Source organism: Anopheles coluzzii, chromosome 3 (assembly GCF_943734685.1).
Source record: "Anopheles coluzzii chromosome 3, AcolN3, whole genome shotgun sequence".
Taxonomy (NCBI): Eukaryota; Metazoa; Arthropoda; class Insecta; order Diptera; family Culicidae; genus Anopheles; species Anopheles coluzzii.
This window is the reverse complement of record NC_064671.1, coordinates 11914968-11933896: the sequence shown is the minus strand read 5'-3', so window position 1 is coordinate 11933896 and position 18929 is coordinate 11914968. Positions and strand designations below refer to the sequence as shown.

The window sequence follows — 18929 nt, the reverse complement described above, 5'->3', positions numbered from 1 at the left end:
CAACCGAGGGGGCCAAAGCTGCAACGGAAAATAGTTTGAACCCCATCGCACACCGAGCCCTTCATTACCGTTTTTTTCGGTCGCGCGCGCGCGCTCGCCCTCGTCGGATGGTGCAAAATTATTACGTATTGGATTTTTATTTTCAATTTCGAGCTTTAATGATTGCTCGGCCCGGCCGCGTGTTGTGCCTTTTCGTCCTTAATCAAAAAGGCGAGGCGAGCAAAAGTGAAGCTTTCGTGTGGCTCCAGGTAAACCAGGTAATCCCATAGTGCACCACCACCATCATCGTTCAGCATTTAACTAGTGAAAGGAGAGGAGAGGGATAATAATGCTAAAAAAAAGGAAAGAAAAGAACAACACATAATTGATCGCGGGCAGAAGAAACATTATTTAAATTCACCTTTAGGGCTCAATTAAATTAAACCCTCGCTCCGCGAGATTGCCGAAAAATGCTTACCTTGCCCACCATCTTTTTCCATCCATTTTCAGACCAAACCGATCATAGTAGAACCGATCGACTTCGAGGCGTTTGTGGTGAAAAACCGGACACTCATACAGAACGACCCGCAGCGAGAGCTGCTGCTTTATCCAAACGATGACGTATCGGTACGTATATAGCGGGCTGGCTGGCTGGCTGGCACGTAATAAATTGCACTTTAAATAAATGACGCTCAATGTGTTTTGCTTCTCTTGCCTCTCTTTCCAACACCATCGCAGGAGATCCTACAGCCAAAGAAGTTCCGCACCGTGCACAGCAACATTCCCGGTCACGTGTCGCAGGCGGCCACCACCACCAGCACCAATTGGTCGAGCAAACGTAGTAACAGTGGGGCGGACTCTGCGGCAAGCAGCCAAAACGGTACGCCGACCAGCAATCGATCTCAGACGTCGTCTGCATCGTCGTCGTCGTCATCATCGTCGGCAGGTTCCGGCGGCGGTACGGCGATCGGTGGACTGTTGCTTACCCGGCAGGCCCTGCACACGTACAACTCGCCGAACCATCTGATCCACTACAAGTACAGCAAGTACGGCGGGACGTGTTACGATCTGCCACGGTAAGGCGCCTTTTTCGACGTGTTAGTGTGCAACAAAGATAATGCCGAAAGTGTAAAAATGTCTCACACCACAATGTCAATCTAATCTAAGCAAGCTGTTTTTTTAATGTTAAATTCCCACGTTTCATATTCTCGTTGCTAATTGTTTCGGTTCGCTTTGTTTCGATTGCAAAATCCCACCCCACCAAATGGATCACATTCCCGCACTCGCCCACAGAATATCACCGTCGGAGGAGCTGCGGGAGGAGGTGTACGAGGTGGACACGGATCCGGACCGGCTGGACGAGCAGATGACCCGCTCCCAGGCGGACACGATCGCGAAGCAGGGCTACCTGTTCAAGGGCCCGGACACCAACTCCGACCGCATGTTTGCCCACATCGGGTCGAAGTCGTTCAAGAAGCGGTACTGCTACCTGCGCCAGGAGATCGACGGCACGTACATACTCGAGCTGCACAAGGACGAGAAGCAGGCGGAGGCGAAGGCCACGATCGTGATGGACTTCTGCACCGAGGTGGTGCCGAACCCGAAGAAGGGCCGGTTCTGCTTCGAGCTGCGGATGAAGATGAACGAGGGCCAGCACGGCAAGTCGGTGACGCTGGCGGCGGACGACGAGGCGGAGATGGAGGACTGGCTGCGCAAAATCTCGTCCGTGCTGCAGCAGAACAAGCTGCAGGAGGACAAGCGGGTCGCGTCGCTGGAACGGGCGGCGGCACCGCTAGCCACCGCGAACGCCAACACCGCCACGATGCCTGCCAGCCCGTGCAGTACGATGCAGTACGGCACGCTCAAGGGACTGGAGCAGAGCATGAACCCGCAGCTGAATCGGTACGCGCGCGAAACGGACCAATCGATCGCGCAGGCCCGGCGGGACAGCCGGAAGCGGCTGTTCGGCGGGCAGCAGCTGCTCTACCTGCAGTCGGGCGGCACTGTCGGCGGTGGTGGTGGGAGAGGTGGTGGTGCGGCACCGCTGGCCGGGGGAGTGGCGAGTGCGGCCGCGCCGAGCAGGTCGGAAGCGTTCATCGAACCGTACCGGGAGCAGTTCGGGCAGCGCATTCTGATCAAGTGCGACTCGCTGCGGTTCCGGCTGCTGGGCCCGATCGATGGGGTGAATGGACCGCCGGTGCCGGATTCGGATGCGCCGCTCTGTCAGGTAGGTCATCTGCGGGGAATTACACTACCGAAGTATTAAGTTTTATTTAGACCAATCCTATTATTTAAATCACCTTTTACCAGCGTTTACGCTGAATTAAAATACTAGTTGGATGATATTTGATGATTTATGTTTTGCCGAAGGCACAAAACACAATTTTGCGTATGATGGGATTGGCGATCTCTGGAATTGAAACACATCCGGTCTTGCAGTAGTCGGCCGGATCTTTCTTGTACGACGAGAGTATATTGTTACAAACGTTTAGAATACTTAAATCATACTGGCTGGTATTATTGAATCCGTTCGTAGCGGGAACGTACGGCGCTCACATGAAATTCTAGGGATGGCAACACATCTCATGAGCCCGGCCCTACAACGCCGCGGTGAATAACTGTAGCAACCATCTAGTACGTTAGGAAAATGAGTGTCGGGACGTACGCCGCCGCTACGAACGGATTCAATAATACCAGCCACTATCTCCATTGGATCAAGGTGTGTTTATTAAGGAGGTGAATTGTTAGCGCGTTTTCCGGGCGCCATCATTGAGTATTGTTATGTCAAATCGCATACAATTTTCTATACCCCCCTCCAGCCCTCCCCGATTTTAATACCGGAGCCCCCAGTATTGTTATGTCAAGTCGTGAAATGTCAATTTGCTCTGAAGCACTTCACCTCCTAATATCCATACACCTTGCATTGGATGCCAAAATCATCATTATTATAACATCTCATTTCATTAACACTAGTGCCAGACCATTTTTGTTTATGTTTCTCTGGGGGCCAAGCACTTTCTACATACATTTTGGATGGCTATCATATATGATAGCTATGGCCACAAGGGAAGTGTAATTGAATATAAACTAACTAAAAGATGATAATGATTTTTAAATTTCATTATTGAAAGTAATGATTTTTAATACAATTTTGGTTGATTTCTTTCTTTGTTTTCATTGTTTTGCTTTGATTTGATCTTTGAATCGTCAAAACAACAATTAAAAATGCATAGTTTTGTTCTCAACAAGATGCTTAATTGAAAAGCGATCATGTAAACAACGTATTTAGATAATATTTTAAATAATATCTGCTGGATATTAGACGTTTTGAAAGCTCGCATTATACATAAAATATATGTGGCTATGATAATTTGCATTTATATTGTCGATTTTTTGACAATCTATGGGTATCAATACATTATTCTATACCAGGGGTCTCCAAACTACGGCCCGAGGTGATGCTGCAAAGGATAATGTAAATATTATATTAGTTTGACAAGTCTCATCAAATTTTTAATTTTTACTAAATCAAGACTAAAATCAAGTTACTATAAAAAAATGCAGATTTTTAAAATAAGTATTTTCATATGAAAACGAGATTTAAACGTTCTCATTACCAAAAGTAACGTCAAAATGGCCATGACCCTCAACAACATTATTTACGAAGCAATGCGACCCGCGAATTGAAAAGTTTGGAGACCCCTGTTCTACACATAGGAAAAAATCCTAAAACCTCTTAATGTTAAGTCCAAGTTCGTTATGAGATTGACGTCATGCGAGATTCATTTTCAGAATCCAATTGACGATTCAATTCGTCGTTAACCTATGCAAATATAAAGCATTGCCCATGTTTTTCTTATTAAGTAGAAATACGAAGACCCTACCATGAAATACAACACGAATCTTATTACCATTTTCGGACGTACTATCTGCTCACCAGTAATGTATCTCAAACCCACATATAATTCTAATACGTTTAATTTATTTTCAAGTACACGGTACATTAAAATTCCATCATTTACACGTCCTGTAGTCTCTCTTAACTGTAAAAGACGGCACGCGGGTTCCAGGTCTGGAACAATGCATGAGCGAGGAAGGGAAAATGGGGAAGCGCTTCCATGGGGAAGTAGGGAGATTGAGAAGAAGAAGAAGGGGATGGTGGTTGTAATGCTATCTGCAGCGTGATATTACATTTCCACAATACACATAATACACGGCACTGCACAGCACAAACGCGCCCTCTGCCTGCCGCACTCTAATCGTCCGTCGTTACGTGAATCACAGCGTTCGGGTGAATCTTGAGCTCCAGCAGCGTTTTCGAAGTGTCCAGCACAGCCAGATCCGACTTGATGGCCTGGCAGAAGAATCGCACATCCACCGTCGCGTCCGTGGGGCGGCAGTGTTGCTCGTACTTCTGCCGCAGCTTCGCGATCGCTTGCTCGAGCGTGCGGGAACTTCGGAAGAACAGTCGCTCCGTCACGTTGCCCGGCATTTTCAGCAGGATGCGCGTTTTCTGATCCGGCGCCAGGCTTGATTCCGAATCGGAACTGAGCACCGGCGCAGCCGGTTCGTCGTCGAGCGTCGGAAGACTTCGGTCATCCTTTTCCCAGGGATGTTGTGCCGGTTCTTCGTCGCTGCACTTGGTTGACGGCGCGTTTGTGCTCTTTGCTTGTTCCGTTGCCGGTGCTTCCTTCTGTTTGTGAGGCGAGGCGGGTGCTGACGAGCCCGCTTTCGGAACATCGGCGGCATGTTTGCTGCTGCTGCTGCTGCCGGTTGGCCGAGGTGGCCGGTCGTTTTCCTCACTGTCACTTTCACTGTCCGTAATCTCCTGAAAGTCATCCTCATCGTCATCGATAACCGTAACCCAGCGGTTTCTGCTCGATCCGGCGGTTGTGCTGCTGGTTGACGACTGCTGTGCTTTGCTGCTGCTGCTGCTGCTACTTCCCTGACCGCTACTGCTGGCCCCGTACTGGGTGACACTCTTGCCAGATCCACCACCGTTCGAAGACGTGGAGGGACCGCCGCCGCCCATGCCGAGCTGGTACGCCCGGTTCAGATTAATCTCCTTGCCGTGGGGCGATTTGTTCTCCACCAGAAAGGTTTTGAGCGTTTCGAGAAATCGCGCCGGCGACAGATCGTTACCGGACAGATTCCGCACCTCTTCCCCTGTTCGCGGGTCAATCATGCCAATGTACGGCTCGGAACGGACCTTGTAAAACGTCTTAAACTTGGCCCCGTCCGTCGTTTTGTTCGACTGCTGCCAAAACACCAGATGATGGCGCATGAATTCCTTCAGCCGTGCGTCCGACCACAGATCGCGGTTCAGCGTTTGGCAGCTGAAGTTCAGATCGTCCTGCAAGTTCACCAGCAGCCACCGGTCGACCGAATTGCCGTGTCGCTGTGCCTGGTCGAATCCACCGGAGAACAGTATATCGAACGGTGGCATGAAGAGGGCCTCGAGCCGGGTCACCTTCTTCGCCGACGGGCCCTGGTCTTGCTGCATCAGCATCTGCTCCTGGATGCGGCCCTCCAGCTCAAAGTTGCGGAACGGCACCTCGGTAATGATGGCTGCCCGTCGCTTCCCGATCCGGGCACGGTTCATTTCGATCTGTGGCAGCAGTATCTCCGTCTTGCGCGGGATCGGAGCGCGAACGTTGTCATCGTCGTCGTGCACGAGGGCCGCCCGGCCGCTCGGTGCGGACGACGGTCCCGAGCCACTGTCATCGTCATCGATGACGACGGCCGGTTCCGGGTTCAGGATGCCTTCGGGATTCTCGTAGAACGCGTTGATCGCTCCCTCCAGGTTGCCATTGTACGCGGTCAGCAGGTTGGTCGCTTGGTCCTCCTTTAGGCCAGTTATTTCAACCAGCGCTTTCACGTTCTCTTTGCTAGCCATCTAAAATGAGCTGTTAGAAGATTAGGTTCAAGAGTCTGATGTTAATTGAATTCGTTTTCAAAGAGGGAAATATACTGCTTACCGCTTGTTCGGCATCCAAAGTAGAGAGCTCTCGTTCACCCGGTACTGTTTCTGGTATGGTGCTGAGCTGGGCTGCTGTGATTTATTCGTATTCCTATGTTGTGCTCACGATAAAACTGTCCGGCGATAAAACACTGCAAATTTATACCATTTTGCTGTGATAGAAGGGAAAACACATCACACTATTTCGGACACAACCGGACAAAGCACCACGATGGATGCTCCGTGATTTTACCGACGGCAAATCAGTCCCACACGCACACACTGCCCTAGCGCACGATGACCGAATGGTTTCCACCCACGGCCATACTCGCTCAACCTGCGGCAATACAGCACTTTCCGCGTTCAAAACAATTGCCAAACGGAAAATGCACACTGCCACCACCACCGTTCTGCACACTTTGCTGATGAGTTTTCCACTTTATTTTTGGCGTGAAACAAACCGACTCCGACATCGGCAGGGAAAAAAGTGGCAAAAAATGACGGCAGCATGACAGCTAGAAGAACGCGCGCGCCATTCGAGTGCCGCTACTCGACTGCTCGACTGTCACCGATGTGCCGTGCTCTTTCGGCGGCTGCGCTCTCTTTCACACTGGATTTACCGTCTGACTATGGATCAAAATGTATCGCTTGCGGACAAAATTGCTGTTTGGATTTTAAACGATTAATATCGTTGGATTGTTTTTTATGGGTTGGGTTTTATCTTTGCTACAGCTTATTCAACTAGCATATTTATTAATCGAAATAGCTATTGAACTCATATATTTTTTAAATATTTAATTCTGAAATGTGGTCTGTTGAATATCTATGTTTTATTTACATAAACATGAAAAATATAAATTATATTAAAAAATGAAACTTCATCATATAGCTGAAAATATTGTGATGTAACAAATCAAAATTGCCCAAATAGTTTTTTTTAAATACAACTTAATTATTAAAAAATAGCCTTTTCTACAGTCTAAAATCTCTCTGCAGTTTTTTTTTTTTGGCTCAACGAACGTTGTCGGTCAAGGCCTGCCTGTGCCATTACTTGTGGGCTTGGCTTTCAGTGACTTATTGATCCCCCCATAGCAGGATAGTCAGTCCTACGTATGGCGGCACGGTCCGTTTGGGGCTTGAACCCATGACGGGCATGTTATTAAGTCGTACGAGTTGACGACTGTACTACGAGACCGGCTCTGCAGTATTATTTTATGAAATTTTATGTTTTTGATCTTCTAAATTTTTCAAATAATAAAAAGATTTTTTTTTGAAAAGTTGATAAGGAGTTGTGACACTGGCAAAACTATTTCATACACATTTTTTTATTTGTGAAAATATAGGAAATGTTCAAAAACTTCAAAAAAGTAGTTTAACCTAACTAACAGGCCAAAAAAACCGTATGAAGTTATGCATGAGTTTTATAATATTAGTAGGGGAAGGTAAGTAAAGACGGCCACTGTGGGTAAGATGGACATTTCTCAAAAATGTGTGAGAAAGGTAATTTTTCAAAACAAATTACAATGCAGCATCCAAATTTAAAGTAAAACAACACATTTGTTTTGTTGAACATTTTTGGCATAATATTGGTTAAATTCATTCGGATAAATGCATGGAAATATGCGAGAAACGGCACACCAGTCAAAAAAGCATCCATTCGTTATGCTATTACTCGCACGACTATGATGAGGCACTTCACGAAATCCAATATCTTGTCACGACTTACACAAATCTATGCAATAACAAGAAGAGGCATTGGTACGGCAACATTCAGGAATAGATGAGAGATTCTATGGGATTACAAATATCAAAAACTGGAATCTTCATTGGTTAAAAATGGCTTCACCTATTAACAAGCGGAGTAATTTCCTACAGGGAAGTTCTAGGCAGCTGTTCTGTAAGCTGGAGCAACGTCAGCTTACCTACGTTACCTACCTTCCCCTAAATAGCAACACAATTTTTATAATTTACTCTTTTTTGACATCACAGCACCGAAAGGATAAAAAATAATCCCTTTTTTCAATTGCAATAATTTTGCAAAAAAAAACTGGTTGATCAAGTTCTGCTTCATTAGTAACGCTAGCTACCAACAGAGGGCGACAGTGATGATTACGACATGATCAATTTGGACATGATTTTGACCTCGGTTCTATACAAAACCTGCAGTGATTTCAATTTTGTTAAAATAATAATTAATTTTAAAAAGATTCATAGAATTTTATGTTTTCTGACCCCTTTTTATAAACAATTCTCTGTTTTTACAGATCGAACCATACCTCACGAGCGTAGCGCTGTACGATGCCCGAGCCGGCCGAAAGTTGAGCGAAAATTTCTATTTCGATCTCAACAAAGAGCACGTGCACGAACTGCTGACCGGCAGTTGCAAAGCCGAGCGGCCCGTCTGTGCCTCCCCGAACGCGGCCAACAAAGCGCACCACAATGGCAACGGCACGCTGAAACCGGGCCGCACCAAATGTGACACGCACAGTGACGAGCTGCACTCGGCGGCGGTCACCAAAGAGTGGCTGGCCCGTGCGAGGCAAGCCATTTTCAACGTGACCGTACCGCACGCGGACATCTTTATCGTGGTGCGGATCGACAAGATACTGCAGGGTGCCATCAATCCGTCGGTCGAGCCGTACCTGAAGACGACCAAAGACCCGAAGGTGCTGTGCAAGCTGCAGAAGACGATCAAGCAGTACGCGCAAAAGTGTGGCCACTATCGGATGCCGTTCGCGTGGGCCGCCCGGCCACTGTTTCAGCTGTACAGCAACGATCTGGACACGTCGTACGAGTTCCCGGCCATCTACCGGCAGGAGGGCGCGAAGCTGAAGGACGAGGAGCTGCTGAAGCTGCTGGCCGAGTACAGGAAGCCGGACAAGTTCAGCAAACTGACTGTGATACCGGGCTCCTTGAAGATTTACATTGAAGCACTGAACGAACTGCCCAACAGTAAGTTCGAAAATGGTTTTTTGTAAGGATACAGTTTAATGATTTATTTTTCTCCCTTTGCAGACTGCCTTACAAACAGTTTGGTACCGTTAAATCCGTTCCCCATTCCACCCGTCGCGGATCCGACCGTCGAGGTGACGGAATTTGCCAACAGCTCCGAGCAACACCTCCATCCCTTCGTACACTTTGTGAACCATCTGTTTGTGTATCCGCTGCATTTGAACTACGATAGTCAGAAGCATTTCTCTCGAGCCCGTAATTTGGCTGTGATCGTGGAGCTTCGCGACAGCGATACGGCCGAAGCCAAATCGATTGAGGTGAGAGCATCGTTTGCCGAGCTCGTTGATCATAATTTAAACAAGACGTTAAACTGAAGTACATATTTTCCACCAATTTTTCCAGTGTATCTACGGAAGACCCGGTCAGGAGCAGCTGGTCTCGCAAATGTCTTGCCCGGTGCTGCACCACAACACCAGCCCGACCTGGTACGAGGAGATCAAGCTGCGCCTTCCGCTCAACATTACGCCCCAGCATCATTTGCTGTTTTCCTTCTTCCACGTGTCGTGCAATATTGCGAAAAAGAAAGACCTCACCACTACCAGCACCGAGCAGGCGGTCGGGTTCGCTTGGGTGCCCCTGCTGGCGAAAGGGAAAATCAACGTCGAGGAACAGTGTCTGCCGGTGGCGACCACCCTGCCAGTGGGCTATTTGTCGATCCAGCCGCTCGGTTTGGGCAGAGGGGTAAGTTGTCACTTTCCGCCTGCAAAAGCGCATACAAAACCAGCGACTCGAGCATTTTAGTCTGCATGATAGTCTTTTGATGATGCTAACACATACTAATAACGTTACGATTCGCCTATCGGCGAGTCGTATCCGCAAGGACTCTCCCTTTAACATTGGTAGAAAAATCTAACCTTTTTTCCATGTGTATGTTCTCTCCCTCTCTCTCTTTCTTTTCTGTGGTTTGTGTATTTATTGTAAAAAACAACCTCCCACACTCCCAAAATATTGCCCGTCCATCCGCTACAAACCATTCCCCATTCGTTTAGCAGAACGCCGGTCCGGATGTGCAGTGGATCGACAACCAGCGGCCCATCTTCACCGTCAGCCTGCGGCTCGACTCGACCGTGCTGACCACCGACCAGCACCTGCACAATCTCTTCCTGCACGCGGAACGCTTGCTGGAGCACACGAAAACGATCGCCCCGCCGGACACGACGGAAACGTGCAAGATCCTGAAGGCGGCCCACGCGATACAGATCGGTTCGCTGATCACGTTTTTGCCCACCATACTGAACCAGCTGTTTGCGCTGCTCGTAGCGACCGGCAGCGAGGAGGTGGGCCTGAACATCATACGCCTGCTGGTCAATCTCTTTCACATGGTGGCGGAGGACGCGAAGCGCAAGGAGCTGCTCAGTGCGTACGTGAAGTACGTGTACCGCATCGACAGCCAGCCGGCGGGCGGGAGCTCGCCGACCGCGCAGCAGCACACCGTCCATGGGGAGCTGTGCCGGCATCTGCTCACGCTGCTCCACCCGAACAATACGGACTTCTTGGTGGTGAACAAGTTTCTGAAGTTTTCCGGCATCTTTTTCGAGGTGATTGTGAAGAGCATGGCACAGTATCTGCTGTCGACCGGGCGCATCAAGATGCAGCGGAACGAGCGGTTTCCGAAGGAGTTTTGCAGCCGCATCGAGGCACTGTTTCAGGTGCTGGTGCCGTACATCAACTCCCGCCACAAGGACCTGCCGATGGAGACGGAGCAGCTCAATCAGAGCTTGTCCGTGTTTGTGAAGCGCTGCCTGTCGTTCATGGACCGTGGGTTTGTGTTTCGGTTGATACGGGTGTATATGGACCGGTGGGGACCGGGTGATTCGCGCATCCTGCACGAGTACAAGTTTAGCTTCCTGCGGGAGGTGTGTTCACACGAGCACTACGTACCGCTGAACCTGCCCTTCATGCTAACGCCCAACAATCGGGCGCCGGATCTGCTGCAACAGTTCTGCCTGTCGGAGGAGTACTGTCGGCAGCACTTCCTGGTGGGCATTTTGCTGCAAGAGGTGAAGAGTTCACTGAACGAAGTGAACCACATTCGAAGGCTGGGGTTGGTTACGCTGAAGGAGCTGCTTGCCAAGCACGATCTGGACGATCGCTACCAGAACAAGGGCCAGCAGAGCCGGCTGGCGATGCTGTACGTGCCCTGGCTGGGGATTGTGCTGGAGAACCTTAACCGCATATCGGACGGGACGGATCGGAAGGGCAAACATCTTGATCCGGTCGGTGCCAATCGTATGTCGTGCAGCAGTAGCTACGTATTCGCGCGCGACTCGCTGCCCACGCTGCCCACGACGGCGACACCGTCCGCCGTGGCCTCCCAAACCAGCACACCAAAGTCCCGCTCGAACCGGGTGACGATGTTTATCGAGTACACGAGCCCGATCCGCTCGTCGCTGCATCTGAAGGATACGAGCTTTCTGGCGGCCATCGCCGGACAGGGACAGGCTTCCGCCGCCCTGTCCAATGGGCACTCGAGCAGCTCGCTCAACTCGGAGTGCTCCACGCTGTCGCAGGACGGTACGGTGGTGATACGGAACCAGTTCAACGACTCGTCGTACGCCAACTCGGCCCGCCCGAGCCACGCCCGGTCGGTGAGCGTGACGCAGCCCACCATCATCCAGCGGACGGACAAGTTTTCCGTGACGGAAACCAAAGATCTGCTCGTCAGCTTCCTGTTCGTGGTGAAGCATCTGGCGCCGGAGCACATGATCGCCTGGTGGCACAACTGCACCGAAAGCGAGACGGTACAGTTCTTTACCGTGCTCGATCTGTGCCTGCTGTACTTCCGGTACGTGGGCAAAAAGCACGTCCAGGTGCCGGCGGACGGGGGGCGCGATGCGAAGAGTAGCAAGGCGGCGAAAGCGAGCACGCTGCCGGCGCGGGTACTGCCGCCCAGCGCAACGAACGGCGGCGAGGCCGGGTTCGAGTCGGGCACGCTGAACCACACGGCGAACCGGGAAAATCTGGTCGAGGAAACGTGGCGCCTCAAGCAGGCCCTGTACGAGTCGAACCTGGCGACGGAGATCGGGCTGATCGTGCTGGACTGCATTGGGCTGTACTCGGTCCAGTTCCGCGAGTCGATGCTCGACGGCACGGTGCTGCCGAAGATTGCGCGCGTCTATCTGCGCTTCCTGCAGCTCGGCCAGTCGGAGTCGCTCTCCAAGCACGTGTTTGCGGCGCTGCGCGCCTTCATCAACAACTTCTCGCAGGCCCTGTTCAAGGGTACGGCCGTGCTGTGCGGCCAGCTGGTGTACGAGCTGCTCAAGTGCTGCGACAGCCGGCTGGCCAGCCTGCGGCAGGAGGCGTGCGCCGTGCTGTATCTGCTGATGCGCAGCAACTTTGAGTTTAGCGGCCGGAAGGGGCTGACGCGCGTCCATCTGCAGGTGATCATTTCCGTGTCGCAGATGATCGGCAACGTGATCGGGCTGAACAATGCGCGCTTCCAGGAGTCGCTGTCCACGATCAACAACTACGCGAGCAGCGATAAGGCGATGAAGGGTACGGGCTTCCCGATGGAGGTGAAGGATTTGACGCGCCGCGTGCGCACCGTGCTGATGGCTACGGCACAGATGCAGGCGCACCACATGGACCCGGAACGGTTGCTGGAGCTGCAGCACTCGCTCGCCAACTCGTACGCTTCCACGCCCGAGTTGCGCCAGACCTGGCTAACGACGATGGCCAACAATCATCTGCAGAATGGAAACATCTCCGAGGCGGCCTGCTGCTATCTGCACATTGCCGCGCTCGTGTCGGAGTACCTCAAGCTGAAGGGTTGCTGTCCGGTGGCGCTTGGGGCGGAATCGTTCGGGCGTATCTCGCGCAACATTCCGCGGGATGAGAAGGGCCTGAAGCTGGACAGTGGCACGCAGGACTCGCAGTACACGGAACAGTTTCTGCTGGAGCGGTTGAAGGAGTGCGCCGACTACTTGGATCGGGCCGAGCGGCTCGAGTGTCTCGGGGAGCTGTACCGGTTGATCGTGCCGATACTGGAATCGCGGCGGGATTATCCGGGGCTGACGCAGTGCTACGAGCATCTGGCACAGGCGTACACACGGGTGATCGAGTTCAACAAGTCGGGCAAGCGTTTGCTGGGTCGGTTCTACCGTGTGATCTTCTTCAGTCAGGTAAGAGAGTGCGCTGGTGTAATGGCTCGAATTGTTTTGTCTCATCGGTTAATTTTCTCGCAATTTTAGCTTTATTTTGAGGAGGAAAACGCTGTGGAGTACATTTACAAGGAGCCAAAGCTGACGTCGCTGAGCGAAATTTCCGAACGATTGGACAAGCAGTACAGGGACAAGTTTGGGGCGGATAATGTTAAGATATTGAAGGACTCGGCACCTGTAAGTATAGCACGCATTGGCAGTAACAATGAACATATCCGTGGTAGCTTGATGCTCCTTGCTGATACTCAATGAAAGTGCGTCATGACATGCCGAATGCGACATGCGAGTGCTTAAGTCCAACTGACAAACTGAGCTTAATGTCGGCGCAAGCATAATCATGACATTTTCTGGCTGTGATCAGAGCTGCCAAATGCCACTGTTTCAGTCACCAACACGATGTTCATATCAGCTCATCACATACACAACTGAGATGATCAGAAGTGAGGCTCAAACAGTTGGTGGATCAATCATATGCTTGGTGACGTTTTGTTTAGCACCCAACTCTTGGTCACTCACTTGGTAATAATCACGACATTCTTGGAATATATTTGGCGGACTACAAGTAACAAAATGAGCATTCTTTCTCGCTCGGTCTGCTTTGATTGTCTGCCTGGTCAAACAAAGAGAGAAACCATGCTCATTTTGTTTCTTGGAACCACTTGCAAGGACCGCATATCTCCCATGACCATCGCGATGATCACCGACTGAAGTGACTGACCAAGAGATGGTAGCACACAATGTCACCAAGCATGTGATGGTTGCAACAATTGTGTGAGTGTCACCTATTATCATCACAATAGAGCTCGTGACACTGACATGATTTTATTTCAGCCGGAATTTGTCATGACTATGTCAGTGACATTTTGCAGAACTAATCACAGTAAAAAAGTCATGACAATGTGACTGACCAATCAATGGTCACAAAAATATCACGAAGCATGTGTTGGTCACACCAATCGTTTTGAATATCATCTCTGATTATCACAATTTAGACGCTGACATGGATTTTTTTCCAGTCAGAAGTTTTTATGACATTGACAATGACATTTTGCAGCACTGTGTGTAACAGTAACTGGAGGGTAAATTGATTTAATAATTCTCCCTCCATATCACAGGTTGATCAATCGACACTGGATCCAAAGATTGCCTACATTCAGGTGACGCACGTAACGCCCTACTTCTGCAAGGACGAGCTGGAAATGAGACCGACGGAGTTCGAGCAAAACCATGACGTCGACACGTTCATGTACGAAACACCGTTCACACCGTCCGGCGCCGCCCACGGCACTGTAGAGGATCAGTGGAAACGAAGAACGATCTTGACGAGTAAGCGAAACGGCACTTAATCTCGAACCCCGAACGGCATTTAATACAAATTCCCTTCCACTGCAGCTCTACACAGCTTTCCGTACGTGTTGAAGCGTATCCCGGTGCGCGATCGGCAATCGCACGAGCTCAGCCCCATCGAGGTAGCGATCGACGAGATGCAGACGAAGGTGGCCGAGCTGGAGGAGATCGTAATGGGTCCGATCGATCTGAAGAAGCTGCAGCTACGGCTGCAGGGCAGTGTGGCGGTGACGGTGAACGCTGGCCCGCTTGCGTACGCGTCCGCCTTTCTCGACCCGGCCAAAGTTAGCACCAAAAAGTACCCACTGGACAAGGTGGAAGATTTGAAGGAAGTGTTCCGGTATGCATTCTCAACAATCATAGTCCAATTTCGAGTCACTTTCATTGTTTCTTTTTTATTGTATTACAGCGATTTTATAAAAATCTGCTACACGGTCCTGCAAATCAACGCCAACCTTATCTCGTCCGATCAGCGCGAGTACCACAACGCGCTGAAGGAGAACTACGAAAACCTCTGCTCGGCGTTGAGCGATCTGCTGGGCGAGATCGTGTACCCGCTGGACGATGGGAATAATAACGCGCACCGGCACAGCTTGGCCCTGTTCAGTGCAATCAGCGGTGCACCAACGAACTCCAGCACTGCCTAAGTCCCGTCGGTCGGTGGAAATTGGTTTCAGTAGCATTGGGCGTTGGAAGGGATGCATAAAAATTGCGATCAAATTAAATACTCCGAACCCCGAACGGGTGGGTTTGAGGAATAGACAACAATGTAGGGATAGAACACACATGCACACACACGTACCACAAGGCATAGATGAATCCACTGGCACAATGTTGCTCACGTTCCAGCGAGCACAGAGCATTGCCACAAAGCTATGAGTAAGTTTACTCGGTACGATTCGCCGAAATTCTACCAAGTAGAGGTCAATTTTTATCCACGTTTAAACTAAAGTCAACAGTAATACTCTCATTGCGCTGGGTTTTATTTTTTACCCCGTATGTAGATCGTGTTGTTTCGTAAAGTATATTTAACAAAAAAAAACAGGCTTTACACCGTCGTTGGTTTCGATTGAATATTTTATACTAAAACTAATGATGTGTGAGATATTGTTCATACTATAGCTTCTTCTAACTTCTTTCGTAACTTCTCAAAAGCTCTCCGCATAGCGGGATCATTGTTTCTCGAAATTACTTCTAAATTGTAAACAGTTTATCCACAAAAAAAAACAACAACACAATTGTTTCGTTCAAAACGAATCTCAAACGTATCTGAAGCGCACATCACGAAGCAGTAAACAAAAACATAGAAAACACGCCCGCCACATCACGTTTTTTGGGAACGACAAAGTAACATGATTAAGATAAAAAACAAAGAAAACAAACATATAAACACTAATTAAAGGCATTCAAATCTTTAGGGAGAAAATGCGCCTCAAACAATCGATCGCACGCGCGCGCGCCCGCGCACCTGCTCGATCGATCCGTTTGATGGGCCATTTTCAAATTGGAACTTACCTCGCATAACTTAGTTTCAGTTTTTGTGGTCCTATTTGTGTGCTTTGTGTGGACAACCAACGAACAACACGAATCGAAAGATCATATTGGAACGCGCTCTGGCAAACCTCTTACCAAACGCTGTCGCTGTACATATATATATATACATATATTTTTGCGTTGTGTAAGTGAAGTAGAGTTTTATTGTTGTTGTTGTCGTCCTGAATTATTGTAAGCTTGCACGTGTTTGCGTGAAGACCGTACAAAAAGAAAAACAAGCAATCCCGCGTGCGCTCTCTATCTCCGTAAGGTGTGGGATTTGTAATACACCCAGCCTGCACCACGCGCCAAGCTTTCCTGTGTGTATGTATGTATGATATGTAATGATTTTCCTGTACGTTTAAGATTTTGTTAATTATTGTTACCCTTTTTGGTAAGATTGTGCTTACACACATACGCAAGCCATACAGCCATTATACTGTAGAGAAGAAGAAAGGAAAAAAACGGATACAAATTAACTATCCCTTTTGAAGGTAACAGCTCGCTCAGATGAAAATCCCGTATAACAAAATGCTTCCTCTCCTGTACTGTGTGTAGAGCGGTGGTTCACTAAAACCCCCCATAAGCAAAGACTGCCAATACTAATCGGAAAACTACTCAAACGACTCAATTTTATCGAATCTTACACCAACACGTGTTTTTTCTAAACCGTTTTTGCACCAATTTTAAACCATCTTACTATCATCCTGTTCGTCTCTATACAAACTTATATAGAAAAATCAAAACAAAACAATAACGTATGTACGCAAACAATACAGTGTCACAAGGAAACGTTTTGTTCTTTAATTTAAGTAGATAGTTTTTTAATGGTAGCGATAGTGAAGCTGCTGCGTGTGCCCTCAGGCACAACGTTGGCTTCAGCCCCCCACAAAACAGTAAGGTAAAACACCATAGTAAGCAGCTGTCCGGATGGCCAAATCACCAAATCACCGACAGAGGAAGACGGCGTAAGGTGGAAATGCCAATTGTGACACTATTATAGTTTACAGACCGAAAGGAGAAAGTTAAGACACTTGTTTAAGGTGTGTACTTTTGGGTAGCGAGTTCTAGGATTTATAGGTTTAACAGATCTTTTAATATTGTTTTAATTTCATTTATAAGCGCAAACTGTAAACAAAAATTGTAGCAAATTGAAACGAGTTCGTACTCGTACTCGTACTGTGGAGCAAGCAGAAGCAGAAGCTTATTTATGAAACATTAGTTCGAAAATAACCAACACAACAGCTACTTCCTATTACTGTGAGTATGTAAGACGTTTGTTTATTCCAATTTAAACCACCACCCAATTAGAATCTGCAGGACTGCACTCTATTCCAATTATCTTCTATTCCACTTAAACCACCGCCCAATTAGATTCTGCAGGACTGCACTAGTCAGAACCAGCTTCCCGCTCCTTATCATCCGCTTTGTACGAGAATAATCGTCTATGTTTATGTGTGAATATTTAAACGCTATTGCGCATAACGATTTCTGTTTTCCGTTGAAGGCCGTTTGCCAGCGGCTAGCTTTGCACTTATGAATCTTTCCAACAAAAAACCCAAGAGCTCTATATCGTATGGCATTGTATTGTATTAAAAAGCTTCGTTGTTAAACATTCTCTGCCCTGCCATAAAGGCACTGTCTCTGTGTTTTAAGCATCAAGCATCTTCTCAGTGGACCACACGTGTAGTGCGCACAAATTGGCGTGCGCAAAATGTGATTAGCAGGCGCGCCCGGTGTTTGACCGCGCGCGCTCTATCAGTATCGTTGTTATGTGTTACGTGTGTCGCTGTTTTGTTGCCTCCCGAACACAAGTGTGTGTGTATTTGTCCATTTATAAACTATCGTTTATTGAGGGGAGGGAGAGAAACATAAAATCACAAGCTATTTGAAACGTACAACATGGGGCGGAGACGTTCATTTATGGCCCCCTGTAACAAATAACAAACGATCAAAAGCAAAACACCGTGACGCTGGAACAGGAATTACTCAGACGCTAGAAATTAAGTAGGTCATATTGAAAGACGGGAATGAGACTAGAATGCGCGAAATATTGTGTAACAGCAAACAACAAATTATACACAAACACTTTTCACAAAATAGTGATAATAATAGTCAAAACAAGCAAAGAATGTATGCAATTCAAATTCTTAACGTAGCCGGTGGTTGCGTAAAATTCAAATTCAAGAAGCAGCAACACCATCCCCCTTTGCACTCGCGTTACCGCACAGAGGGTGGCTTTAAATCAAATAAACAATAGTAGGATCATTATTCCTGGATTACATTAGCGGTTCCGGGTTTGTCTCTGGTTTTACTGTTTGAAAGAGCAACAAAAAACAACATCCGATTCGCCTAAACATAGCTTAATTTATTTACGTTGAGATGAGCATACAGGTAGCCTAACATCCGGCCGGAAGTGCTCTCCGCCGGTGGGTGCTTCCCATATCCAACAAAACCCCCATTACGAAAATGAGTGCCGTGCGTAACGCGCCAAGTGACTGTGTATCTCACCGTATGTGTTAGTGCATGTTCCCCCTTCCCCTTTTTCACCGCCTGCTCTTCTTCGGCCCGCAATCGATCGATGTAAAATTATTCGTCCGCAACGTAGTTGCGTCCTGGATTCCGGGGGGCGGAAGGTTTGTTACCACAACAACGCACACACAGGCACACGGTTCCGCTAGCGGTTTGCATGTGTGGGTTTAGTGAGACTTGTGTGTATTGTGCGCTTGTTAGTGTTTACGGGTAACCGCAGTAACGCAGCACATGCTGGTATGGGTGAGGGTATCCTTTTGAGGGTTGTTTTTTTAAGCCCACACACACACAACTGTACTGATTGGTGAGTTCTATAAAATGTTGAGAATGTAGGTGTATTGGTGAGATGTGTTGGAAAATGCGTCCATCCTTTCGAGCTGCCATTTTCCTCGCACACATACTATGCG

The 18929-nt window shown here is 48.5% G+C and overlaps 2 protein-coding genes across 5 annotated transcripts in view; one reads left to right on the top strand and one right to left on the bottom strand.

Moving 5' to 3' along the window:
- LOC120960071 (dedicator of cytokinesis protein 9) overlaps positions 1–18277 on the top strand; it is a 90764-nt gene extending 72487 nt beyond the window's left edge. For 2 of the 3 annotated variants that reach the window (XM_049608443.1, XM_049608441.1), the window contains exons 2-12: positions 490–606; positions 718–1055; positions 1273–2206; positions 8203–8890; positions 8954–9207; positions 9293–9631; positions 9940–13071; positions 13141–13287; positions 14226–14436; positions 14503–14797; positions 14867–18277. In XM_049608443.1, the coding sequence (XP_049464400.1) occupies positions 490–606; positions 718–1055; positions 1273–2206; positions 8203–8890; positions 8954–9207; positions 9293–9631; positions 9940–13071; positions 13141–13287; positions 14226–14436; positions 14503–14797; positions 14867–15104 (6693 nt within the window). In that variant the 3' untranslated portion in view covers positions 15105–18277. The remainder of the gene's footprint in view (positions 1–489; positions 607–717; positions 1056–1272; positions 2207–8202; positions 8891–8953; positions 9208–9292; positions 9632–9939; positions 13072–13140; positions 13288–14225; positions 14437–14502; positions 14798–14866) is intronic. The other variant, XM_049608442.1, reaches the window with a different exon arrangement.
- LOC120960072 (uncharacterized) lies at positions 3942–6511 on the bottom strand. Of its 2 annotated transcripts, none has more exons than XM_040384008.2 (2): positions 5958–6511; positions 3942–5875 (listed from the first exon to the last, which is right to left on the bottom strand). In XM_040384008.2, the coding sequence occupies exon 2, from the start codon at positions 5873–5875 to the stop codon at positions 4235–4237; it is 1641 nt and encodes a 546-aa protein (XP_040239942.2). In that variant the 5' UTR covers positions 5958–6511; the 3' UTR covers positions 3942–4234. The 2 variants fall into 2 exon arrangements, with proteins under 2 accessions (XP_040239942.2, XP_040239941.2); XM_040384007.2 differs by having other exon boundaries at positions 3942–5885; positions 5958–6507.
- Positions 18278–18929: the final 652 nt, after the last annotated feature.

Coding starts and splice junctions, on each gene's coding strand:
- LOC120960072 (XM_040384008.2), bottom strand. CDS start 5,875: ATGGCTAGCAAAGAGAACGTGAAAGCGCTGGTTGAAATAACTGGCCTA.